This window comes from Mustela lutreola, chromosome 3, assembly GCF_030435805.1.
Source record: "Mustela lutreola isolate mMusLut2 chromosome 3, mMusLut2.pri, whole genome shotgun sequence".
NCBI lineage: Eukaryota > Metazoa > Chordata > Mammalia > Carnivora > Mustelidae > Mustela > Mustela lutreola.
This window is the reverse complement of record NC_081292.1, coordinates 171,039,406-171,066,235: the sequence shown is the minus strand read 5'-3', so window position 1 is coordinate 171,066,235 and position 26,830 is coordinate 171,039,406. Positions and strand designations below refer to the sequence as shown.

Genomic DNA, 26,830 nt, shown 5'->3' with positions numbered 1-26,830 from the left:
AGATCATGACCCCGAGCCGAAGGCAGCGGCATAACCCACTGAGCCACCCAGGCGCCCCCAAAATGTTCTTCTATTGTTTTAGTTTGCATTTCTTTCCCCAGTGTAGTGATGTTTTTCAGATATTTGCATTTATATTTTTTTGTTCTTGTCTTTGTTGATTTTTCTCTGGATAGTAGTCTTTTTCTAGTCTCTGTATGCATTTATGTAAGCTAACCCTAATCCTAGGCTGTTTCCTAATTTTTTAAATTGAACTTAATGCCTTAGTATACCAATTGTTATCTTTCGTGATTATCTTGCAACTTTTTAAGGTATTTATGTATATTTTTAATAATTTCTCTTTAGTTTCCTTTTAATTATTTCCTAGACTTCTTAGAGATTAAATGGGCCAGAAAAGCTTTTTAATATAGTAGGGAGGACTTGCTTTTAGTTACCAAAACATGATAGAAATTTTAATCAGTAGAATGAGTAATTGATTCATCCAGAAACATCCTGTAACACTTCTAAGAAATTAGAATTAGTAAGTGCCAAATTTTTTGTAGAATCAGAGATTATTCAGCAGAGTGCTGCTGAGAACTCTTCTTTGAACAATTTGAAGGAGTCAAGTTAGGTTTGCCCTAATACCTACACAACTAAAGTAACTTTGGAATGACTAGGGAGGTAAATCTTCATTCTGCTTTTATAATGGGAAGGTTTATTTCAAAGTGCTAATAAGGTCTGGATAGATACTGTGATTATGGTAGTTACAGAAGATCATAAGGTCCATTTTTGGACTCATTAAAAATGTATCATTTTGAACTTCCTGACACTTGGTGTTCTTTGTTTATAAAATATGCTGGAATAAGGGCACCTGGGTGGTTCAGTCGAGTAAGCTACACCCAATCGGAGGCTCGAACTCACAACCCTGAGATCAGGAGTCATGTGCTGTTTTGTCTGAGCCAGCCAAGCACCCTGGAAAAAAGTTTTCTTAAAATAAAATTGATGCTTGGGCGCCTGGGTGGCTCAGTGGGTTAAGCCGCTGCCTTCGGCTCAGGTCATGATCTCAGGGTCCTGGGATCGAGTCCCGCATCGGGCTCTTTGCTCAGCAGGGAGCCTGCTTCCCTCTCTCTCTCTCTGCCTGCCTCTCCATCTACTTGTGATTTCTCTCTGTCAAATAAATAAATAAAATCTTTAAAAAAAAAAAAAAACCAAAATAAAATTGATGCTTAAACATCTCGTCACTGTTTTGGTTTGGCATTTGCCTTGAATATATTTCTCAGTTTGAGAAGCATGACACAACTGCTACCTTATTTAGATTGTTGTATTTTATTTATTTGACATCAAAGAAAGTTACTTATTTTTGGATAGATGATACATGTATATATATATATATAAAAAATTCAAAAAGCACACATAGTGAAAAGCAGTTGTGTGAATCACCCTGATTCTACCTACCTACTGTTCCTCAGGAGTAGCCACTGTTTCAATTTTTTTGTGTTTCCTCCCAGAGATAGTTAATAATTCTGTAATTACTTATATATTTATTCCTATACATGCATAAACATAAATGACAGTATGCTGTGCACATAGTTCTACACTTCACTGTTTTCACCTAAACATGTATTGAGGAGATGATAGCAAATACTTGTTCAGCTTTTAATGTGTCAGACACTGTTGTAAGCACTTGTCACATCATATGTTAATTGCTGGCACCAACCCATTAAGTAGATGTAAATATTTTTCCTATTCACTTTATCTAGATGAGGAAAATAAGCACAGAGAAGTGGAGTAAAGGAACCACAATTCAGTTTCAGACAATCTGGTCTTTCTGTGCTCCTTACTACTGCTATGCTTTATAACTTTATGCATTTGGTTGACCATATGAAATTGCAGTTTTTGTGGATAAGAATTGGTTGAATATTAGGAATATTGGTGAGTTCAACCCAGTAAATAGAGTTGCCTCATTTTTTAAACAACTGCATAGCTGCATAGAATTCGACACGTAGATGGCCTTTTTTTTTTTAAAGTCAGGTGTGTGCCCAAGGTGGGGCTTGAACTCATGACCCCAAGATCAAGAGTAGCATGTTCTTATGCACTGACCAGCCAAGTGCCCCCTGATTTTTAAATTAGCTCTCATTGATTGATACTTAGGTGGTTCCTAAATTTGATTTTACAAACCATTCTGCAGTTTAACATCTTTCTGCTTTTGTGATTTTTCACATGTTTTACAAGAGAATTGTGTCAAAGGGTATAGACATTTGAATACACTTTGAGAAATTGTCTTCCAGTCTACGGCCATACCACCCTGAAGGCGCCCAATCTCGTCTGATCTCGGAAGCTAAGCAGGGTCGGGCCTGGTTAGTACTTGGATGGAAGAAATTGTCTTCCAGATATGATAGAAGTTTGCACTTTCAGCTACTTTGTGTGAGGAAAGCATATGCAAGTTTCCCTACATCCTATTGATAAGTACATTTGAATTTTATACATGTTTGGTAATATGTTCATCTGCATGGGATCCTGGCATACATAATATGGCTAGCTCTGGACTCTTGTTTTTCCAGTGTTAGAATGCATCAATCTAGATTTTGGGACTTTATAGTCTTGCTTATGACCCTGAGATCATGACATGCGCTGAAATCAAGAATTGGATGCTTAACTATCTGAGCCACCCTGCTGCTCTTCTATCCAACTTTTAAGCCTCGCTTCTTGCCCCTCTGCCACGAGGATCCTTAGCTGCAGCCATGCACAAGTTGAATTTTCTTCATGTACCACAGCTCTGCATTTTTACACAAATGTCTGTGAGATTCTAAGGGTACAGAAAGTATTAAAATAAGCATATATTCCAACATTCTCTGAGTTTAAAAATGCTACTGCAGATTTTTCCTTCAAATAGCTAGGGTTTTTATATTTTTATAAATCATATTTAAGATTTTAAAAATCACTTCTTACTCTTCTTTTCCCAAGACCTTTGTATTCCATTTATCCAGAAGTGTCAACTAAACATTTTTAGCTCCCGGGCTTCCTGTATTCTTGTGTCTTCCTGGTCATATTTGAAGGTTTCCCACTCACTACTATCTTACTGCATTTGGCCCTATCCAGATTGGCTCTGGATGCAAGTTCAGGCTTATGACTGAGAGAATAGGGTTTTGTTCATTTTTTTCAAGCATTCCTTTCCCCCACTCCGTTAAGATGGTTGATCTTATTTATGTAGATTCTTATTTGGCACTTATTTATTTATGATTCTTGTCGTTCTGTTAAATACTACTTGGAGTTGCTAATTCATGTTAGTGAGCAGAATAAGGCAAAAATGATGATTTTTCTCCTTACCATGCTACTCTTGATTCATATTTCTTGTGATCATCTCTTGTTTATACCTTTCACTAGTTAAAGAATCCTTTCAAACCGGATTTCTTTTACTAAAAGTTTTCTCTATTACAGTGCATATTTACCCCATTTGTTTCTGGATACATTAGAGATTATTTAGTATTTCCTCACAGAATCTAGTATAGTACAGTGCATTGGTGGTTTGTGTTTGTTGATCTGAAATGTTAATTTGAGATTTACAGGTAAAATCAGGTTTTGGATCATCTTAGGATGTGGTGTAGTTACGGTTTCCCATTGCTTGTATTTAATGAGATGCCATTTTATAGTTGAATGGGAGACGGGGAAGAGCAACATATGGTTTGATCTGTTTCATCCATTTTTTCTTTTTTCTTTTCTTTCTTCTTTTTTTTTTGGCAGAGAAACTTTTCCATGTCTGTAAATAGTGCTGCTGTCCTGCGATTGACAGGACGAGGAGGAGGAGGAACAGTGGTGGGGGCTCCTAGAGGTCGAAGTTCTTCAAGAGGGCGAGGTGAGCTTATTCATGTGGAAAACGTGATAACAGAGGGAGAGAGAAGTCACTTTAAACATATTTTAATACTTGATTTTTAAAAAACTGTTCTTTGACATTAACTGTATGCTAAGTGTCCTGAACATTTGTTTTCTGAACCATTTTTCAGGGTATCTATTCCACAACCCCTGATTTGGAGCAGAGAAGGGTAATTCTTGAGTGTGAAGGATTTGAGATGGTCCTAGTTAACTTTGGCAGAACTTTATCCGTATTCCTCATGCCCAGGGAACCTTGCACTTTACCATAGCTCCCAGAAGTGTCTTGGCTGCTGGTGAGGCACTGAAGTCCCTGTAGGCCTCTAGGACACAAGATTTCTGTATAAGGTGGTGTGCCAGGAGTATCCCCAGCCAGAAGGGAGGCTTTAGGAAAAGCTGCCTCATCAGTACTTGGGCTGTTTTAGAGGTAGAGCAGAAATAATAAGCAGTCACTTATTTAACCTATGGTTTTATAGATATATCTCAGAAGAATTATTATTTTGATATTACTTGGTTTTTTTTTTTTTTTTTTTGCTGTCTGTTGTGTTTCGTGTTCACTGATTTTCTGTAACATAAAGATGTTTGTAATATAAATATTTAGCATTTCTCTCTTAAGGTGGTTAAGTCATAGCAGTAGCCTAAACGTATCCTGTTAAGTTTTTGAAGAGGTGCTTTAGAAGTGGAAAAATTGGGTATCTACAAAATTAGATGCCATTGTCTCTACATACCATACCACCTAGATTGACATGATCAAGAGTGTGGAATATTTAAATTATTTTTTTTAAGATTTTATTTATTTGACAAAATAAAGAGAGAGAGAACACCAGTGGCGGCAGGGTGGTGGTGGGGGGGGATGTAGTTGGAGAGGGAGTTTTGTGGGAGCTAGTACAGGGCTTGATCCCAGGACTCCGGGATCATGACCTGAACTGAAGGCAGATATTCAGAGACTGAGCCACCCAGGCACCCCTCTAAATTCTTTTTTCTTAAACTTATGCCTTATGAATAGAGTCATTTACATCTAATCTTTACAGAGACTATATGAGATTATGCATTCCTGTGAAGAGTTTGCTTTCAGTCATCCGTTCAGAATGTGGGATTGCAGGTGTGGTGAATAATGAAGAGGCTAACTAAAGTTCTGCACCTGTAGGCCAGGTACTATTACCAAGGTGTCATGGTTTTTCTTTCTGAATTTGTCAGTCTCTAGAACACCAGTTTTTAGCCTAAAGAGTTGTTAGAAAATACCTCTGCAACATAATACGGGGTGGTGAGATTTAGACATGTGTGTACTTCAGAAGCTCTACGTGCAGATTTCCACATGTAGTTAGGTTCCATTGGTCCAGAATTCATCTGAGATCTGCATCTTGGTGGTGCGGTGGTGTTTTGGAGATGGCTCTGGCCTGCTACTTTCTATGGTGGGCTGGCAGCAGAAAGAGAGGTCACACTTAAGCAGTTTTGCCTCTTAAGGTCTTTAGGGCCATGAGTCCTACTGAGATGATAACTCAAGAAGTGTGCCCCACAAACCTGCTGGTTTTTGTTTTTGTTTTTGGTCCTGTATATTTAAAGAAAAAATTTTTTTAAAGATTTTATTTATTTGAGAGAGAGCATGAGAGGGGAGAAGGTCAGAGAGAGAAGCAGACTCCATGTGGAGCAGGCTCCCGGGACTCCGGGATCATGACCTGATTCGAAGGCAGTTACTTACTTAACAAACAGGGCTACAGGCACCCAAGCCAGCTGTTCTATATACTTCAAGGCATCACCAACTTTGTGTGCTGCAAATACTAACCACTCTATCCAAACAGTCTTTAAAAAGTTCTGTGTTGAGAAACAAAGATTGATAAATTTCCTCCTGTTTTATGATTTCTTTGATGTCGGGGGCTATCACATATTATCCTGCAATCAGAATTTAAACAGGGCATGTGCAAGATAGATACTGTGACAAAAGTAGTGACTTAATTGACATTGATGTGAACACATGGCATGAAACTAGCTGAATGAATGAACTGACTTTGGGAAAAACAGTTTTTTAAAAAAGATTTTATTTATTTATTTGACAGAGAGATCACAAGTAGGCAGAGGCAGGCACAGAGAGAGGGGGAAGCAGGGTGAGTAGAGAGCCGGATGTGGGGCTTCATCCCAGGACCCTGAGATCATGACCTGAGCCGAAGGCAGAGGCTTAACCCACTGAGCCACCCAGGAGCACCCAGGGAAAAACAGTTCTATACTATTGTCCGAACTGTGATTTCTTTTTCTAATGATTGCATAAGACCATTATCTGGTTTTGTTTTTTTTTCACTTAGTACTTTATTTTAATTTGTTGGCTAAGTAATGATTATTATGGCTTTGTTTAGAATGGGCAGAGCTAAAATTAGATGATTATTTTGGCTCTTTTTAACTTGAGGAACTTTGATGTGAAAATTCAGACTTCTAGACTTCTAAATACCATGAACTACTAAAATTTAAACAAACAAATGAGCGAGGAAACAAAGTTGTCATCTTTGTATTTTATCTGGTTAAGATGTTTAATAATACAGCAAATCTACATAGTTGTCAGCCACTTGTTTTCATCAGCATTAAAATGAAGTGGGGTGTGTGTGTGTGTGTGTGTGTATTTTTAGAGGAAGTATATTTTATTCTCCCAAAGTAATCTGATGAAATCTTAGACAATAGGGCAGTTCTTTAAATACTTAGCTGTGTGAAAGATTCATCATGTTATGTATACTTGCTTTTTCTTTATAAGAACTTTATTTATAGATGATTTTGGTCCTTGTACTTTGGAGATTGTTCTTTATGTTGTACAAACTGGAGAGCTCTAGAATCTGATTATTTTTGTATGCCCACTCATAAAACTTTAGTCTGATACCTTGAGGACCAGTACCAATGCTAGTTAAAACTGGCAGAAAATATTTTGTCTGTGGTTTGCTTGTTTTTCTGGCAACCTGAAGGCTGTTTTTTCTATTCATATTTCCAAAATAAAACTTGTTTTCAGGATGTCATGTACTTAATCGTTGACCTGAGAAAGTTGTTCTCTTTAGAAGAGGGGACTTTCACCCTTAAAAAATCATCATTGTGGGAATTCACCACAGTGTTATGTTTGTGTTGTACTGTTTCAGGATTTTATTTTTATTTATTTATTTTTTTAAGATTTTATTTATTTATTTGACAAACAGAGATCACAAGTAGGCAGAGAGGCAGGCAGAGAGAGGGGGGGAGGCAGGCTCCCTGCTGAGCAGAGAGCCCTATGCAGGGCTTGATCCCAGGACCCTGGGATCATGACCTGAGCTGAAGGCAGATGCTTAATCCACTGAGCCATCCAGGCGCCCCTGTTTCAGGATTTTAGATAAAATGTATACATATCCTAAGGAGAGAGGTATTGGAACTGGGAGTTAACCTTAAGTTGATGTATATTTAGATTGACAAAACTGGAAGATAACTTTAAGATTATTATAGGTCAAGCCTAGTCCTCACTTCCATTTTATAGATGACGAATTGGATTATCTGGATTAGTTAAAAGGGTGCCCATTGTTCCTAAGATTACCTAGATACAATTGTGTGTGTTTTATAATAAGGTTGTATAAGGTACAACTATATTCTGAGATTTTGATAAACTTTAAGGAAGAAATAGAAATCCTGCTGGATATTTGCAATAATTATTTAACTCAGTTGTTTTTAGCTTTGGAATGCATTCATGCTTTTGTTCAAGATTTGTCCTCATTTTTCTTCTTTTTTTAAAAGATTTTATTTACTTGTTTGATGGAGAGAGACACAGCGAGAGGGGGAACCACAAGCAGGGGGAGTGGGAGAGGGAGAAGAAGGCTTCCCACTAAGTAGGAAGCCCAATGCGGGGCTCGATCCCAGGACCCCCTGGGATCGTGACCTGAGCCGAAGGCAGATGATTAAAGACTGAGCCACCCAGGTGCCCCCATCATCATTTTTCTTTGGGTGGGTTTATACTGTTAAAGAAGTCACGCTATGGATGATGGTTAAGATTTCATCTTAGTACAGCCCTGGACTCCCCACCCTTTCCCAGTTTTCTGACCTGTGTGTTGAATATAGATGTGCATTTTAGCTGAGAAAACCTCACATTGCACAGAAAGTATAAAGCTAAAAGTTCATATTTGCTTTCTGTCCCCAGATCAGCAATTGAACGTACATTCTTCCAGACTCTAACTGCAGCTCTATCATTTGTATAAGTGGAGTTATTTATTTATTTATTTTTAAAGATTTTATTTTATTTATTTGATAGAGATTACAAGTAGTCAGAGAAGTAGGCAGAGAGAGAGGAGGAAGCAGGTTCCCCGCTGAGCAGAGAGCCCGATGCGGGGCTCGATCCCAGGACCCTGAGACCATGACCTGTGCCGAAGGCAGAGACTTCAACCCACTGAGCCAACCAGGCGCCCTAAGTGGAGTTATTTATTTAAGTATTGGTCTTTGGCATGCTTTTGTCATTCAACAGGACCGTTGTAGATTTCTTTCAATGTCAGCATTTTATCCTCTGTGGCCTCATAGTGTTCTCCCAAATTATTTTATCAGAATTAATTTACTGATTAGGTCGTTTCTGGTGTTTTACATTGCAACAAACTCCTTAATATATATTTATTTGCATATTTGTGTATTTCTGTTAGGATAAGTTGTAGTTAGAATTGTTGAGTCAATTTTTGATAGATCTAACCACATTGCCTTCAGTAAAAGCCAGTTTATCCTTGAACACCTAGAGCCTCTCAGTACCTCCCTGCATTTGGCACATTCTCACCAGCCCTCTGGTTCATATTTGATCCTGATAACTTTTCCTATTTGAAGATTTGAGCAGAGGGGAAAAGAGTGCCTTTGTTGCTGTGGAATATCCTTTATGGGTTAGTTCACAAAGTAACAAACCCTATGAAATTAGCTTTTCTGTGGAGTTAGATAAATTATTTTAACATTTATGCTTGGCTTTTATACTTTATCAGCTGTCTTTGCAAGCTCTCTAAATCTTTCAGTTTTGTTGAAAACAATCCAATAAATATCCAATTTGTAGTAATAGTTTATTGATCTTTTTAGAATTTTACTGTTGAACTTTTATGTCAAAGAACTGAACGTTGATACTGTTTCTTGTTCAGGCCTGGGACTGGGACTCTTATATCCCTTTCTAACTTGTTTCTCTAAACCTCCTGTGGTGTAGCCTCTTCGGTGCCATTATTGGTTTCTCAGGTAAAGATCCATCAGGCCTTGCTAAATGTTTAAATATAGATCTTCTCTTTGTGTAGCGAAAGAACTTCAGAGATTAATCTTTGGTGTTGAATATGTTCCAAAGTTGACATCTGAGTATCATTTTTTCTGTTTTCTTATTTTCAGGCAGAGGCAGAGGTGAATGTGGTTTCTACCAAAGAAGCTTTGATGAAGTAGAGGGTGTGTTTGGTCGAGGAGGTGGCAGGGAAATGCATAGGTCACAGAGCTGGGAGGAAAGGTAACTAAAAGATCCAGATCTTGGTATAAAGGTTTCTTTGGTGTAAAAAAACATGTTTTTCTGCTTTCTACAGAGGAGGTACTTCTGTGTATAGTTACACAGTTTCATTTAAAAAATGCTGTTAGTTGAGTATCAAGCTATATAAATGATCCTTATTTAAAGGAAGAAACATTCTAGATAAATAGGTTCATTTGTTAGTGCCAGCATGGATATTTCATAGCTAATCAGATTTGCTGTTTGCTTAGCATTCAGTTGGAGGCATTGAAAATTGACATTTTATTGTTTGTTGCTGTTAGTCAAAGCATCGTCTCTGTTCTTTATGACTTTATGTGATGTCTGTTGGATGAGAGAGGGCAGTTGCACAAAGTTATGTGTACAAAGATGTCTACTGTGATGATGTTTATAATGTAGTTCTAAACAAGCCAGACAGCTTAATATCAGTGTGGTTTCTTAAATGATGGTACATCCACACAGTGGAATACTTATGTAATCATTAAAGTTAGGATGATTTTGAAAATATTTAATGATGTAGGGAAATATATTTTTAAAGCAGTATATGAAACTATGTATAGCGTGTATCTAAAATAAATCATGTATCTAAAAAAATCTCTATAAAAAGAACAATTCTGGGTCAATAGAATCTAGCTTTTGGTAAGTGAGATAGTGGATATTTCTCTTTTCATCTTTGTGCTCTTCTGTATTTTCCAAATGTTAGGCAGTAACCATGCATTTGTTCTATAATTTGGAAAAGAAAGCAATGCTATTGGACCAAGATAGGGCAGTGGGTGTCATAGATGGGAAATCTATATATTACTCTCAAGTCTTGTTTGAAAACTTATTTTATCTTTTCTAGAGGTGACAGACGTTTTGAAAAACCAGGACGAAAAGATGTAGGTAAGGCTTGCTTACTGTTTTGAAGTATTTTTATCTGGATTTCATTGATAATAGTTGGTAACAAGGCTCAAAGATACATTTATTGAAAATTGACTCCATTACCTGCATCTCTCCAGTAGATGGGGTTGTAGCATCACTTGCATTTGTATTTCCATGGTTATTTAAGGGCTCTTCTGTATGAAACCAGGGGTAATGAACATAACCATTAGGATTTACATGGTTTAACTTTTTAAGTTTGTGTGTTCTTTGTGAGGCATATATTCTCTATTAAGACTGTCTGGTGAACTGAAATTCAGTCTCTTAACTCCTTTTTTCCAATGTAGATACATCTCATGGGGTGAGAAGAAAATGCTAGAAGGCTTGTTTTTGTATCAGGGAGCATGAATAATTCTTACTCTAGTGTTTTCTTTTTTGTTTTTGTTTTTTTTTTTAAGATTATACTTATTTGTCAGAGATAGAGAGAGAGAGCACAAGTAGGGGGAACAGTAAGCAAAGGGAGAACCAGGCTCCCTCCTGAGCAAGGAGTCCAGTGTGGGATGTGATCCCAACACCCTGGGATCATGACCTGAGCTAAAGGCAGAGGCTCAACCGACTGAGCCACCTAGGCATCCCAGTTACTTTCGTTTTTTATTCATCTGATTTTTTTTTTTTTTTTTGACGTATAATCTTTTTGTCTTTTTTTCTTGTTTTGAGATGAGAGCAGTCAAAATAAATTATAGTTAAGGTAGCCACTGACTTAAAAGATGCATAGTAAGAGAACATGATTTCAGTGATTGTGGTTTATGTTAAAGAATCTGGGGCGCCTGGGTGGCTCAGTGGGTTAAAGCCTCTGCCTTCGGCTCAGGTCATGGTCCCAGGGTCCTGGGATCGAGCCCCACATCGGGCTCTCGGCTGAGTGGGGAGCCTGCTTCCCCCTCTCTCTGCCTGTCTCTCCCCTACTTGTGGTCTCCATCTGTTAAATTAAAAAAAAAAAAAAAAAGAATTAAAGAATCTAAAGGTTAAGATGGGCTTTCTGACTGATTAAAGGTACTACCTTCCAAACTGCCAGTAGGTGTTAATGTCTGAGAGGAAAAAAATGCTGATTCACAGTAATGTTGGAGTTATAAAAACCACATGCAAGTTCCAAATTCCCAGAAGTACCAGAAAAGTTCTCCACAGCATGATTATATCTGACAAGAATAAACATTTCTCAAAAATGTGTTAAGTATGTAAATATCACAGGGTGATTTGTGAATTTTTTTAACACTAGTAATTAAAACAGTCAAATTTGCATCACTGCTTTCATATCAAATTCATTTTAGCAGATCAGTAGTTTAAATTTCTCATTAACCTGACATCGGGAATGGTCAGTTGTATTTATATTGAGCATAGCACGAAATTTAGAAGTCTGGGTAGATAACTTACTATTAGTTGAATGGCTTTACTTGTATTGTAGACTATTGGATAAATATTATTTTGGGACAGTTTTTAGTACTTCTGCTCCCATCCATGTCTGATACAGTACTTTTGCCAGTGAATAGGAGAGATAATGAGGGGTAATTTAAAGAATATAGGGTTTCAGGTCAGAAGATTACCAGTAATCTAAGTTCTCAGATATTTAGTAGTCTCATAATGAATGGTGGTAGAATGCCTTACAGAATTTTTAGGATTAAGTAAGAGTGTATGGACTCCTCTTTATTTGTTCAACAGTTACTGAATTCCTATTCCTGTGATAGGCCTTGTGCTAGGTGTTATATAAATATTCCTTTTCTTTAGATGACAGTGTTGGTGTGTGATCAGATTTTCAAATCATTCGGTATTTAGAGGGTTAGCTGTAGAGTGGCACAAGTAGCACTTGAGATCAGAATTAAGATGGAACAAGAGATCAGGTCTAATCAAATGGAAGTTTAGGGGCGCCTGGGTGGCTCAGTGGGTTAAAGCCTTTGCCTTCGGCTCGGGTCATGGTCCCAGGGTCCTGAGATCGAGCATCGCATCAGGCTCTCTGCTCAGCGCGGAGCCTGCTTCCTTTCCTCTCTCTCTCTGCCTGCCTCTCTGTGTACTTGTGATCTCCGTCTGTCAAATAAATAAATAAAATCTTTAAAAAAAACAAAAACAAAAACAAATGGAAGTTCAACAGCAGAAAATGGCAAGCAGTTCTAGCATAAACTCTAGAAATGAAGATCTGGAGTAATGGTGTCATAGCATTCTGCTGGCGAAAGGCACAGCCTTCTCAGCTGACTACGGGCTCAGTGTTAAACCAGCAGCAGGATGGTGCCGAGCGCAGCATTTACTAGGACTAAAGTGTCCTCATGAGGCAGGCGCTAGGGACGCCCGCTGTCTTTTATGTTGACACAGGACAGCTTAAGTATTGTGTGCAGTACTGGGGCCACACCTGGAAGGGATCCATATGTTGGAGTAGGATGTTTGGCACATTTGACCTCCTGTGATGGGGGATGCATGAGGGAAAGGGGAGCTGTTTACATAGCAGACAAGAATATGGGCAGGACGGGTTGGGGAGGAAGGTTTTTAGGGTTACTCTCTGCAAATATTTACTTAACAGTCATAAAAGAGGAATTGAACTTGATCTGTATGAATATAAAGGGCAGGTTTAAGGAGGCAGAAACTTGACACAATCTTAAGGTCTGATAGAGTTGTCTGAAAATGACTTGGGTTGCCTGGGAAAGCAGTGTTTTCCCTGTTAAGACAATAGCTTGATTTTAACTGTTTGACACATTGTCATACTTTGGTGGTTTGGATAGAGTGTAAAGTTCCTTTTTCATCGTTATTTTAACTATATTCAGTTTGGGTTATTTCCCCAACCACTCTTAAAAATACAGGGTTTTTTCCCTTTGCCTCTGTAGGTATATCTTTTAAAAGATGAGATCCATAAAGCCAAGTTGATGTGAAGTGGTTAAGAATATAAGGAAAGTTTTTCTTACTAAAATATCAGGGCAAGTTTCACATACATATATTCAAATAAATCATAGTGGATTTTATTGAATGTTTCTTGACAAGATGCTCACTTCAAGTTGTATTAACTATGCTGATAATTCTGAGGCTTTCTTTTTACAAGTAATCCTCTTTTGTTGAAAATATTTGTAGATTAAAGAAATCTCATAATTGTATTGTGCACTCTTCAAGAACGGCAGTACTAAAGTAATTTGGTTGGGACAGGGTGATATATTTGGTCAGTTGTGAGATGTGCTATGACATCAAATTAAGATAATTTAAGTATTAAATGTTCCAGAATACCAAAGTTTCCAGAATGACTTTGTTGATTTTAAAATTAGAGATGGTTCATATCATATATTTACTTTTTATTTGGAGAGAAATGGGTGTGTTTACAGACATCTGGGCAAGAATCCTGAATATTTTCTGTGAACACAGTAAGGGAGAAATGTGGAGGTGGAGAAGGCCTCTAACCTTAGAATTATAATTGCTATTCAGTAGGAATTGATGGCTGGGGAGGGAGAGATCAGTTCTGGTAATAATCTTGTAGTATGATTTTGTGAGGGTGAAATTGGAAGATCATTAAGAAATAAAAATTGATCTAGTTGATACCATTAGGTTCAGCCCAATGTGATACCAATTAGTGCATTTTGGTGTGAAATTCTTTATTTTTTATTTTTTTAAAGATTTTATTTTTTTATTTATTTGACAGAGAGAGATCACAAGTAGGCAGAGAGGCAGGCAGAGAGAGAGAGAGAGAGAGGAGGAAGCAGGCTCCCTGCCGAGCAGAGAGCCTGATGCGGGGCTCGATCCCAGGACCCTGAGATCATGACCTGAGCTGAAGGCAGCGGCCTAACCCACTGAGCCACCCAGGCGCCCCATGTGTGTGAAATTCTTTAAAGTAGACATAGCAGCTTTTGGTTATAAGACTGCTGTTAGCAGTAGGTATTATAGGCTTATACGTGCATAGATCTAGGCCTTATGATTTTTAGTAATTACTTGTCTAGTTTGTTGGGATTGTCATGCTATCTGTATTGGTTTCCTGAGCATCTTTTCTTTTTTCTTTTTTCTTTTCTTTTTTTTAAGATTTTATTTATTTATCTGACAGAGAGATCGAGAGAGAGAGAGATCCCATGTAGGTAGAGAGGCAGGCAGAGAGAGAGAGAAGGAAGCCGACTCCCTGCTGAGCAGAGAGCCTGATGCGGGACTCAATCCCAGGACCCTGAGATCATGACCTGAGATGAAGTTAGAGGCTTAACCCACTGAGCCACCCAGGCGCCCTCCTAAAGCACTTGTAAAGTTAATTCCAACGTGGTCTTCCTAGTCATGTGTCCAAGATAGCGTCACTGCGCTCCAAGGTTAGTGAGCCAGAGAACCAGGAGTTAGAGCTGCTGTTCCCACCTCCCAGTACTTACCCCTCTTTGCGTTTGCACTCCCTTCTCCTGAAAGGATACTGATACCTTAGCAGAAAACTTAATCCTTAATGTAGAAACTGTGATTCTCTGAAGTAAGTGAAAGAATCATGAACAGTGCTTTCAGAAGCTTTCAACTACCTAGACAGAAGTTTTTGATTGCATTTCTTAGTTGTCTACTTGTGAAAAACATTTATTAAGTAGCATTAGTATATCAACACAGTTGTTTTGGGTGTGTGTAGAGAAGTCACATCTAATTTTCAGATTCAGAGCTTATATATACATAGTGTACTTGGGGAGTTCTGTGACTTGGATGGGGAACATGCTGGGTCTGTGGAGAGACTTTTCCTGGATCTGCTCACTTCCTTCTGTTACTTTGAGCAGCTTCACTTAAGTAGTGGAGTTGTGATCTGTGTAAGTGATGTACAGCTCTTAGGAAAAAACATACCATGTAAATCTTTGATACTACTTTATTTTTACAGGTTAGATGAATCTGGTTCCTTTATTATAGAAATAAGAATTCCTGCTGTCTGTATGTGTTAACGACAGTTCTGGGTTGGAAAAAAATTCTATTGGTCTGACTAGTGTTTAAGAATGCCTAAAGTTTTTAAACAGCAAAAGTTTACAATTACTAAGTTTCTGTGTCCTTGATATTTTTTTTGTTGTTATTGCTCTTAGAGCACTCCAGAGTACTTTATTTTTTTTCCTTTTCATCAAAGAGTAGAAAAATGTGACTTGCTGCTCCGTCCTACTCTTCACAACTGATTGCCTTTACTAGGCTCGTGTTTATTTCATGGGATGATTCCTGGCTGGATCGTTATTAATGGGGAGAGTTAAGTCTTTCATTTTTCCTACTAAACCTGAATAAGGGGAATTCAGAAAAGAAGAGCAGCCATGAATCTACTTGAATTCTGATAGGGTAAGCTTTTTTGGTTTTTGTTTACTTTAAGGACAGTTTTTTTTTTTAAATCAAAATTAAAAGTATGCAGAGAATGGTTATAAATGGTTATAAATTAACTATATGTAAAATAAAAATTGAAACAGAGAGAGCATAATTTTCATGGAGTATTAGACTTGGTAAGAAATAATAGAGTTTATCTATTCCAACCTCCTACTGGTGAATAAACACTCATTTTGTGTTTGTAGAAAAAACTATTTGAAGTTGGAAACAGGAATTTGGGTTTGAAAATACTTTGTTGCCCAATTTTTTGATTTATCTATTGGAGATGTTTTTCCTATTTGATATGTAACTAAACCTTTATAACTATAGAAACTTAAATATATTTGCATTTATGAGTTACTTAGGGTGTCATTTTTTTTATACCATTGTATAGATCATAGGTAAGAAGGGAATGTTTTTACTTAGGTCAGAAGCCATTCAAATGAATCATTGATTATAATTTTTAAATCACTATTTGATTTTTATGCAAGGTGGCTTTACAGTAGATAGAATTTTGCATCTCCTTACAAAAATACCACCTTATTGGTTTCATTCAGGCTGGATCTGTTACTTGATCTGATCAGTTTCTACCACAAATACATGAACATGTGCATGTGTTTGAGTATCATGCTGAAATGCTTTTAGAGCTATGTATAAATCTATACTTTGCTGGTTTTTTTGTGTGTAAATTTTTGTTCTTAGATGTCAAAAAATTAAGGGGGTAATACTTACTCCAGTTTTGTAGTATGAAGAACCAGAGGAGTGATCTTGTTGTCTTGAAAAAATAACAGTTTTAGAAGGATGTTCATTAAATATTGTGAAATCATCATTCTACCCAGGGAGCTAGGTTTAAGACTAGACTGCTGCTTCAACTTGCAGATGAAAATGAGAGATTTGTGGTTGATTTTAGAGTTTGGCTGTGTTAAACTTAATTGTCCTGTTTTACCTTCATTAGTGGTATCATACCACTTTATTATAAATCCACCAATATTTCTGTATAAATATCTGTCATGTTGAGATGCATTGATTTCAGCAGATAACCACAGATACAAACTTGTAAGGTAGAATGTTATATTTCCAGAATGTGTATTGTTAGCTCAGCCATTTTTATGGACACAGGCTTGATTACCATGATGTAATCGGAGAGATGTAATCAGCATTGAAAAAAGAGAAAACATGAGATATGAAGAAAAAGTAGCTGCATAACTGGCTGCGTATATTTAATACATTAAAAAATAGGGTGTAATGAAGACATCTTATTCAGTCAGTCCTGTTTCCGAGATCTGAAAATTGTCCATGCTTTGTCCGTTGATACGGATGTCCAGGTCAGTCCTGTTTGGGCTCTTGGAGACTAGAGGAGTTGGAAGTTCAGGAACAGTCTTGTCAAAATTCTCCATCTTGATTTGATATTCACCTTTGGAACCCCGGGTCAACAGAGAGGCAAAACAGTGATGTAACATGATCTCGGAGGGTAGGTAGGACGTCCTCCTTTGGCATATTTCTCCAGTGCCTTCCTGCATTGCTGAGAGGAACACAACTAATTCGAAGTGGGGAGGACTTTCATGCTGGAGCAGAGTAGCCAGAGGACTTGATGGTATAATGGAGTGATAGTAGGTTAGTGGAAAGATAAAGAATGGACATTCCTCAGAACTGATGCCATCAAGATGGAAGTCCACACTGGTCTGGTTGAGTTCACCGTTTTCTCTTTCCTGATAGAGTACAGCTGAGACCCGGACACTGGTCAGAGGGCTAGGTCGAGTGTTGGCCACTTGGAAAATTAGATTAGGTTTGCCATCTATGTGAGCTACTACTGCTAAGTCTGTAAAGCGAATTGAGAAAGCTCGATTTTTTGGCCGGGCAATCTTCGCCACAAAGGCACCTAAATTAGAAATCATTGGATTTTTTTAGAACGAACACTTAAAATATGAATACCTTTTCTGAATGAGAAGGATGTATCAAATAGTTATACATTTTTTGATGCCATGCCTTCCAAGTGAGTCAAGAATTGATGAACACATTGATTTGGGTAGTCTCATTTGCCTGAAGAATTTTTCACAATGTACATAAATCCTTATTTAAAAGCTGTGATTTCAAAAGGGTTAAGCAGAATTCATTTTGTTACATAGAAGTGTAACTTCGTCTTCTCATTTCTTATAAAGTGTAAGAATGGTCATTTATTACATTTCTGCCCCCACTTAAAAAAAAGTAACAGAAAATAAATGAATTTCATTTGTAATGATATTGTTTCAAATTGAAGTAAAAATTAGATTGAGAATAGGATGATTTTGGCGTAGGGAGGGGACAGTAGAATGCGTGACACATTTTGAGCAGTTTTTTAATCTTTGAAACTTATATAACCTTCCCTCCTCTTTTTATTTTAGAAGGCTCTGGCTCTGTGGTGATTTCAGTGTACTTTTCCAAAGTGCATCTTCTGTGTGCCCCCAAGCTGTGGGTCAGGATTTCTTAACTACTTCAGTGCCTCAGATCTTATTGGCAGGCTGGAAAGATCTGTGGACCTCTTCTCAGAGTTATGCTTTAAGTGCATAAACATAACATACATATATGAAGGTAGCAAAATACACTGAAATTGAGTTGAACATTTAAAAAATTATAGTACTATATGTGCTTTTTTAATGCACTAAACAATAAAATATAGTGGCGGGTTTAATAGTATACTTTTGAAGTACTGTAGTGGGATATGACAATATCTGTGATTTCTATTTGTATCAGAGTTACCAGTATTGCTGATACTATTTTTTTGTTGTTGTTGTCTGTTTGTAGTAGAAGGACATGACGATTTTCAGTTAGGCGCTAGTGAAAAAAGATTCAAGTTTTTCCTAATTTCATGGATCCTCTAACTTTTATCTAATGACTGACCTAGTTTAAGAATTCCTGTAGGGAAGTTAAGTGATTTGTTACAAATTATAGAGCCAATTGGCAGCACACTGGACTTCATTCCAGATTGTTCTTCATTTGGCCCGTCACTTAACTTTTTCAGAATATTATTGTGTAATGTGTTAAAGTCAGGTCTTATTTTTTATTTGTTTTTTGATTTTTAAACTATATATATATCACTTATAAAAGTGACACTAGCCCTACTTTAATTAGAGGAAAGTCTAATGTGTTATCAGGGTTTATAAATAAAATTTCATAATCTTTGTAACCATATTTCCAGTAAGGATGTGTATACTTACTTGATCTCTAAATATAATGTTGACTATTGTGCTCTGGGATCATTGATGAAGAATAAATGTTGAACAGATAAACTCAGAGGAGGATATTCTAACCCAGTAAAGGGGAAAAAAAATCAACATTTCTCTGTTAGGTAAAATGATTGTCAAAATATGCATTTAACATATTTATCCACTTATTTGACGAAGTAATTAGCTTATCTGAAAAATGCCTTTTAGACCTCTTGTTAATATTTTTTGGTGTAAGATGTTGCTGCAAGTTAGTGTCATAATGGTCCTTTTTTTCTTTAGGAGTTCCAACAGGTAAAATTTAAGTGTAGAGTCAGGTTTCTTATAATGTCACCTCTCATTTGGCCCTAGACTTCTTTTTCAATCTTCGACATTACCTGCTAATAATGCAAATTAAATTATTCTACAGCACGGTTGCTTATAACTGAATCCCCTTCCCAAACCACTTGTAATTTTTTTTTTTTTTAAAAGAACAAAAATAATTACCTGTGATAAAAGCCTCTAGCATGAGGCCTAGGAGCATTTGTATGGCAAGTAAGGCGATTGCACTTGGACAGTCACCACTGGGGAACATGGTACCGTAACCAATTGTGAGTTGTGTCTCCAGGGAGAAGGAGAATGCAGCTGTGAAACTGGTGATGTACTTCACACAGATAGTGTGGTTTTCAGGTGGGGCATCATGATCTAGTTCCAGATCACCATTCATCTCAGCTAGAACATACCAGAGCACTGCAAAGACAAGCCAATGAACAACAAAAGAAGCAGAAAAGACCAACATCATCCAGCGCCAGCGCATGTCCATTAGGATTCCCCAAGCATCTCGCAGATATGCAAGACCTCTTTGAGCACCATCCATTTGAAGTGTGCTATGGCCGTCCTTGGTGACCATCCTCCGGTAGCTCTGAGTTAGAAGAGGAGCAATAACTTTGCAGTTACTGCCATCCATTTCAGACTGTAATTATCTGAAACCAAGAATAAATTAGTAAGCTCTTAACTGTTTTACAATTAATACTAATAAATTCTGAGACCTCATTCACTTGCTGCTCTCTTTGGAATGCTTCCCTGGCTACTGGGCAGACTTTCCCAGTCTGACAGCTCTCTCTCTTTTCTCTTCACAGAAGGGGGCATTTATTGACTAAGCCATTCAGTTGCTACCTTATCATGCTTGCCTTAGGCTGTCTGTTATTGTTTCCTTGAATGACTGTTAAAATATTGTTTGGCATTTTAATATTTCCAAGTATATTTCAAAATCACTGAAGGTTGGTGTTATGGTTTGTGTCTCTTTGACATCCTTGTCTCTTTCTTGCTCAATTCCAGACATAAAGTATTTATTGGTTTGACTAAACATATTTGTGTAAATAACAATTTTTCATAATTAATAATTATGGATAATTCATGACTAAAAGAAATAAGTTAGATGTATGTACTCCTCTGTGTAAATAACTAGAAATCATTTGAAAATGTAGTGTTAAACTGCCTGCAGATGTTTTGAAGCTGAACTCTGCCCTATGACAGGACTAAACTTTTAGAGATCCATAGTTCTAATGTATGCTTTTTAATTAGCCTCTTCAAAGTTTTATGAATAGGCTTTGTTTTTGTCACTTTGCAGCCATTTTCATGGATTCTTTCCATGTCTAATGGATTGCCATCCTCTGAATATTCTAGATTCTGATTAGATTGTGGGGTGAGGAGAAAATTATTTTCTTGGAAAAATATGAGATTCTAGGTGGAGATTCCTAGGTAATACGAGTTTTTTGTTTTTGTTTTGTTTTTAAGATTTTATTTATTTATTTGAAAGAGAGCACAAGCTGGGACAGATTGGGGAGAAAGCAAGCAGACTCCCTGCTGAGCAGGGAGTCTGATGTGGGGCTTGATCCCAGGAGCCTTGGATCCTGACTTAATTTGAAGGCAGATGCTTCACCGATTGAGCCACCCAGGTGTCCCAGTAACACTAATTTTGAGAGTAAGTAAGCCAGAAAAAAAAGCTTCAAGTTTAATGAACTAAAATAACCATTAAGGCATCAAATGGCAATTTTAAAACATTTTTAAAGATTTTATTTATTCATTGGAGAGAGCGAGAGAGAGAGCACATGCGTGTGTGTGCACACAAGAAGGGGGGAGGGGCAGAGGGAGAAACAAGCTCCCCGAGTCTGATCTGTGGCTTGATTCCAGGACTCTGGGATCATGACTTGAGCCACCCAGGCATCCCCCAGATGGCAAGTTTATTTGTTTGTTTAAGATTTTATTTATTTGAGAAAGAAAGAGAGGGAGAGTGAGAAGAGAGCTTGAGAGGAAAGAAGGTCAGAGGGAGAAGCAGACTCCCCGTGGAGCTGGGAGCTCCATACGGGACTTGATCCCCAGGACTCCAGGATCAAGACCCTGAGCTGAAGGCAGTCGCTTAACCAGCTGAGCCAACCAGGTGTCCCCAAATGGCAATTTATTTTTTTAAAAGATTTAGTTTATTTATTTGACAGAGAGATCACAAATAGGCAGAGAAGTAGGCTGAGAGAGAGGGAGAAGCAGGCTCCCTGCTGAGCAGAGAGCCTGATGCGGGGCTCAATCCCAGGACCCTGAGATCGTGACCTGAGCCAAAGGCAGAGGCTTAACCCACTGAGCCACCCAGGCACCGCCCCATGGCAATTTTTAAAAGGTAATTAATGTAATTAGTTTTTAGCTGTAAACAGTTGAACTATAAAACAGTAGGTATGCTTTTCTCTGTGTGTTGAGAAGTCGTCTAAGGTATGCTTTCTGTGTGTTGATTCTTGCTTATATCAAAGGTGTCTTAAGACTTTTATGTGGAGCCTCACAGGAACAGAATGGAAGATGCAGCTATGCTTTCCCTTTCTTTTTGCCAGAGGCCAGTGCTAGGAATTTACATTTGACTCTGCCTAGCTGCTTTCCCTCAGAAATAGATGCTCTGGAGAGTATTGTGTATTCCCTTCCTTACTTTTTGCATGACAATGGCACTTAAAGACTAGAGGCTTTTGGAGGAGCGTGTTGCTTGGGCTTGCTGAGTCCTTCCCATTCTAGAGAGAGACTTTGGGGCTGTGGGCCTTCTTGTGATACTGGTATTGGACATTGGCCAGCTGGGTATATACTTTCCCTCCTCCCCTGAGGCTAATTTAACACGTATTGTGATATTAGAGACATTCTCTTGTATTTTCTTCAGATTGTATTACTCATGGAACACTGGGATAATGGTTAAAGTGTATTTAGAGTAGCCATAGAGATAACCATTTTATTTTCATATTATAAAGTTAAAGTCATTAATGCTTTATATTTCATTATTCTAACGAGTGGTCATTATCTTTTGTGTATTTTTTTTTCTCAGCACAGCTATTTAATGACTCATTTTGTTAGATTTTTAAGTGTTTTAGGAGACCTTATCTGTTGTTTTGAAAGTAAACAACAACAGCAATAGTAAAATTTTCATAGGCACTGTGCTAGGTACCTTCTATATTGCATTGTCTCTAATTCTTTGGTATCTCAGCAAGATAGTTTTTTTTTTTTTTTTTTTTTAATATTTATTGAGAGAGGAGAAGAGTGGGGGGAGGGATAAAGGAAGATGGAGAGAGAATCCTCAAGCAGACCCCACCCCCTCCCCTGCCATGGTTGCAGAGCCCCACACCAGAGGTGAGTCTCAATAGAGAGATCTCATCCTAAGATCATGACCTGAGCCAAAATCAAGATTCAGAAACCTAACTGACTGAGCCACCCACGTGCCCCAGCAAGATAGACATTATTGTCCCGTTTTCTAGATGATGTCACCAAGGATTAGAAACATACACTAGGTAGATGGGGGCCTTAGATTATTTGTATTATTATCCACATCTGGCTAACTTTACAGGTTAATTTTCTTACTACAAGAAGCTATTTAGAAAGTTTGGTGAAAAAATCTTTCCCAAGATGACTGACCTTGTATTCATAAGATAGTCTTTGACAGCCATGTTTTTAGCATTGCTAGTAGATGCTCTTCTGGTCCCCATAACTATCTCAGGTATCTGTCTTAAATCATTGTTAACCCCATACATGATTCTTATGACAGTAATGATTAAAAATATTAGCCAGTATGTATTACTTATTATGTGGCAGGAATTATACCAGTTACTTGTGTTAACTTATGTGAAGCCCATAGACAATGCCTGGTGCAAAGTAACCTTTCAGTCTTGGCTGCTTTATTATTATTAATGTTCCTTATCTTTTGAAATAGTAAGTACCATTTTAATTCCCATTTTACAGATAAACTGAAGCATAGTGAGTTTCCTAGGATCCCAAAGGTAGTAAGTGTTAATGAATTCCATACCAAGTCCAGAGTTCAGAGTCAGTAATGTTTTGCTTCAAAAATAGACATTTTGATCCTGGTTAGCCTTTGTGAATAATACTACATTCCATTTGACTAGTTAATTGTTTAAGAGTCATTACAGAATATTTGGTCTTTAGGAGTGTTTAGGTTTAGACCTGTGATTTGTAGATAAGAAATGTATTTTCAGTTAAAGAAGACATAAAATTTGAAGATCGGCACAACTACAATTACTACATAGTCTAATCTTTTGGATATTATAAACCAGTACAAATTAAAGCAAAATGTGGAGAGGAGACTTCTTACATAGCATTTCCAAATTTGTATTTTGCCAGGTGAGAAAGTAATTTTTAGAACGTATCATACTAATTTTATAAAAGAAAATGCATTTTGACACTTGAAGAAGATATAATAAGGATATAATAAGGAATGATAATAGTCTGCCTTCAAAAGATTGTAAACCACTGCACTGTCCTTTACGATTTTTTTTTCTTCTTTTGAGGTGAAATTGGTATGTAACATTATATTAGTTTCACCTTTGTTGTTTGTTGCTTCCTGCCTATGTGAAAATGCCCATCATTTACCTTGTACCCTAGCGCTTACTGCAATTAAGGAACCACTGTCCTGGTGAATGCTACTAATTGCTGATTGTTTCACGGTAGTTTTTTTGAGGAGGGAAAGTTCCTTGACTCTTGATTTTCAACCTACTTTATTAAGTTCTAAAACTCATTACTCAGGGAGATAGCCTTTCTGTATATATTATAGCTAACAAAAGTATTATCATTTGGGCTTTTTGAGGGTTATTACTTGTTACCTACAGCTTTGTAACAGTCACTATAGGCTTCAACAATTTCTTTTTTTCTCTTGCAGCTAACTAAATACATGGAAAAGCCTGTGAACAGGAATGTCAAGGCTAATATCTAAACAGTGAAGCATTCTCCTTTTTATGTACATGCCAATCTTGTTTAGGTTGTGTGGTGGGGTGGAGTAGTTGAGAGAATAAGATTTTGATCTCCAGCCTTCATTTTTGCATTCATGTAAGCATTATGGGTTAGTAAATGAACATCAGGTGGGAAATCTAGCGGACCCTGCTCTGGCTCTGTTGGTTCCACAGCCATGTCAGCTGGGCAAGCCACCCAATCTCCTTGGCCAGCCTTCTTATATTAAAAAAAGAGAGAGATGAAAGGGAATTAAGTAACATGCTCTCTTTAAACTTTGTAAGTTTAAAAATTTCATTTCCCTCAACTGACAGAGGTTTTCTAGATGATATTTTTTCTTTTTTCTCCTATGTCGTTTTACATTTGCTTGTATGGTATTTAAAAATTACATTATTGTTGCCTGATACGTGTAGATTTTCTCTCCAAGTAATTTTCATATCTTTATAGGTGTACAAATATCCGTTGAATGTGTTTTTGTTTTGGTTTGTATTTATATGGTTCTCACAAACTGAGCCCAGTAGAAAATAAAATTGAAGCTTAGGAAGGTTTGTTTGTATCTCTGTGTGTGGGCTGTAAAGTATTTGCTCATTTACAGACTTTGGTGGAAAAAAATAATACTTTATAAAAATGATAGTTTGGCTGCTTCATTGGCTGTGAAAATTAGGATTCATTTTTCTCATTTGGTTTGTAGCACTTAAAATTGCATATTTTCTATTGCCATGTTGTAAGGTGGTATTGTAGTTCATATTAAACAGTTAAGATAATAGGCTATAAATACAAATGTTAAATGATCACAGTATTACTATGTATTTGCTTATAACTGGTGTAAAAACTGTTTAGAGTCTTAGAATCATCTCTCTTACCCTCTATAATTGGGGCAAACAGTGTGAGTTCTAACTCTCTTATATAAGCTCAGAGATTCTTTTCTATTTTAATTTCTTATTTGTAGAAGCATCTACTAATTTCGGTAGTAGTTCTGGCTTTAAAAAGACATTTAAAATTAAGTATTCATCACTTTTCATGGCTTAAAAATATATTTTGGGGGGGGCTCATTTGTTCTTGTACACTCATGTTGGTTTTTTTAATCCCTTCCAAAAGAAAGATATATTTAAAAGCCAAGGAAGGGGGATAAAAACAAAAAAGCCACTGTATTTTTTCTAGGGCCTTTCCTTTCTACTGATTTCCATATTATAATGCGGAATTAGTATTCATTTAATAAAACAGGAAAATTTCTAGTAATGCTCTCAGATGGGCTATTAATTCCATTTTCAAAATTTAAGGAAAAAGCATAAAGAATCTTAATGTATGACTCTAGAGGTAGTATCTTTGTTTTAAAAATCTATTGGCGATGTCTGGCTCTGTCCCTATTTGCCACTCAATTTCTTTCTCTGTTCCCCTTAAGGAAAGAAATAAGAATGAATATTATTTTATGTACTCACCAGTTCTTTTGCTGGGTCAGCTTGTGTTTGCACAGGTAGGTCTTGAGGAAACTTGCGGAGTCTGTTTTTTGATAAGGTAACTTTAATCTACAAGTCTAGCTTGTAAGTTCTCTTCTTGGACTGGGTTTACAGTTCACATTCCTCTGTTTATAATGTCGTGGGGGCTAGTTTCAACTGAAGCTGATGTGATTGGTCACTTAGTCTGCAGGGGGGCCAATTAGCTCTGATCATGTGGAAAAGAATGCTGGTTTGTTAGGAAGTCTTTCTTTACCCAACACAAACCTTAACAATTCTGGAGAAAGCCTCCAGAACTGACTTGGAGAAGGGGTGCATTTTTTCCCTCTAATCAGGACCGGTCTTTAGTAAGTTTGCATAATCTTACTTAAGAGTTTATTTGAAAGTTCAAAGGGATAAAATTCCCTGCAAGATTTCCTTTCAGCCGTCTTTCCTTATATAGCATGTTGAAGTGTGAGATACTGCCTTTACTATTCTTTTTAAAATTTTTTCTCCATTTCTTTGGGGAAGATTTTCCTTGGGTGAGGACTTCTAGGCATGAATTAATTAATTGATTTTATTAGTTTTCTTTTCATATTCCACCTCACTAGAATCCCACTAATTCTAGAACTGGTAATGTATGTAATTTAGTTACCTGAATTTTGGGGAGGAGGGGCAAGGACGCAGGCTTTTTTTTTTTTTTTTTTTTTTTTAAAGGCTATGTGGAGAGATCTCAAGTAAGAATAAAAATTGTTTGGTACCTTGCACTTGTCTTTGAAAAACACACATATGTGAAGGAGCTGAAGAATTTTCTTAAGGCATGCTTTAGTAACGTTTAGGGAATGATTTTCTGAGAAGCATATGGTTATGTGCAGTAAGATGAAGTGTTCAGGGTACAGAAAATTTAACTTAACATCTAAATAGTGTTCAGCTAGAAAACTTCTGTGATCCAGCTTGTAGCAACCTTGAAATGAGCTATGGGATGGCTTTGTGTAATGCCTTTACTGAGCAGTACTTTTCTCCACCTCCATTAGTTGCTGATTTTAAAACTTTGATCAAATGTCACATGTAAGAGGATCTGAGAAACAAAGGCTGTGATTGTTCAAAGTAAAATCATGGAAGAAGGCCTGCTGGGAAAATTATTAATGTAGACCAATATAATGCTACTTAGAAGGTAAAATCCGCCTTTGTAGATTCCTTCCCCTCCCCCACAATTAAGAAAAATATTAATTCCTTCTTTGTTTTATGAATGCCAAACATCTTAGTACAAGTTCAGACATAACATAGGAAACTTTGACCTTCAGAACTAGAGAAGGTAAAAGCATAAAATAGGGACTTGTGATGTGATGCTTATTGCCTACGCACACTGGTAGGGAATTATACTTTATATCAATTGACAGTTGATGGATTGCAGGGGTAAAAAAGCCAGAGGAAATACAGTGTGACACCGCCTTTAAGAAAGCATGGGAGTGTATTTGCCATGTGTCCTGCATCACCAT

The 26,830-nt window shown here is 37.2% G+C and overlaps 2 protein-coding genes across 5 annotated transcripts in view; one reads left to right on the top strand and one right to left on the bottom strand.

Annotated features, from left to right (window-relative positions):
• The window catches only part of GIGYF2 (GRB10 interacting GYF protein 2), a 150,315-nt gene that overhangs the window by 52,075 nt on the left and 71,410 nt on the right, over positions 1-26,830 (top strand). For 3 of the 4 annotated variants that reach the window (XM_059167699.1, XM_059167696.1, XM_059167697.1), the window contains 3 exons: positions 3,718-3,829; positions 9,175-9,286; positions 10,140-10,180. In XM_059167699.1, the coding sequence (XP_059023682.1) occupies positions 3,718-3,829; positions 9,175-9,286; positions 10,140-10,180 (265 nt within the window). The remainder of the gene's footprint in view (positions 1-3,717; positions 3,830-9,174; positions 9,287-10,139; positions 10,181-26,830) is intronic. The other variant, XM_059167700.1, reaches the window with a different exon arrangement.
• On the bottom strand, positions 16,656-25,583 carry KCNJ13 (potassium inwardly rectifying channel subfamily J member 13). Its single transcript, XM_059167701.1, has 3 exons — positions 25,338-25,583; positions 19,147-19,622; positions 16,656-17,339 (listed from the first exon to the last, which is right to left on the bottom strand). Exons 2-3 carry the CDS (start codon positions 19,604-19,606, stop codon positions 16,717-16,719), a joined length of 1,083 nt encoding a protein of 360 aa, XP_059023684.1. The 5' UTR covers positions 19,607-19,622; positions 25,338-25,583; the 3' UTR covers positions 16,656-16,716.

What these genes read in the sequence shown, in the direction of transcription:
- KCNJ13 (XM_059167701.1), bottom strand. Translation starts at nt 19,606, where the DNA reads ATGGATGGCAGTAACTGCAAAGTTATTGCTCCTCTTCTAACTCAGAGC. An exon ending in GCTAGAGGCTTTTATCACAG is followed by an intron (nt 17,340 to 19,146) that starts GTAATTATTTTT and finishes TTTCTAATTTAG; the next exon opens with GTGCCTTTGTGGCGAAGATT.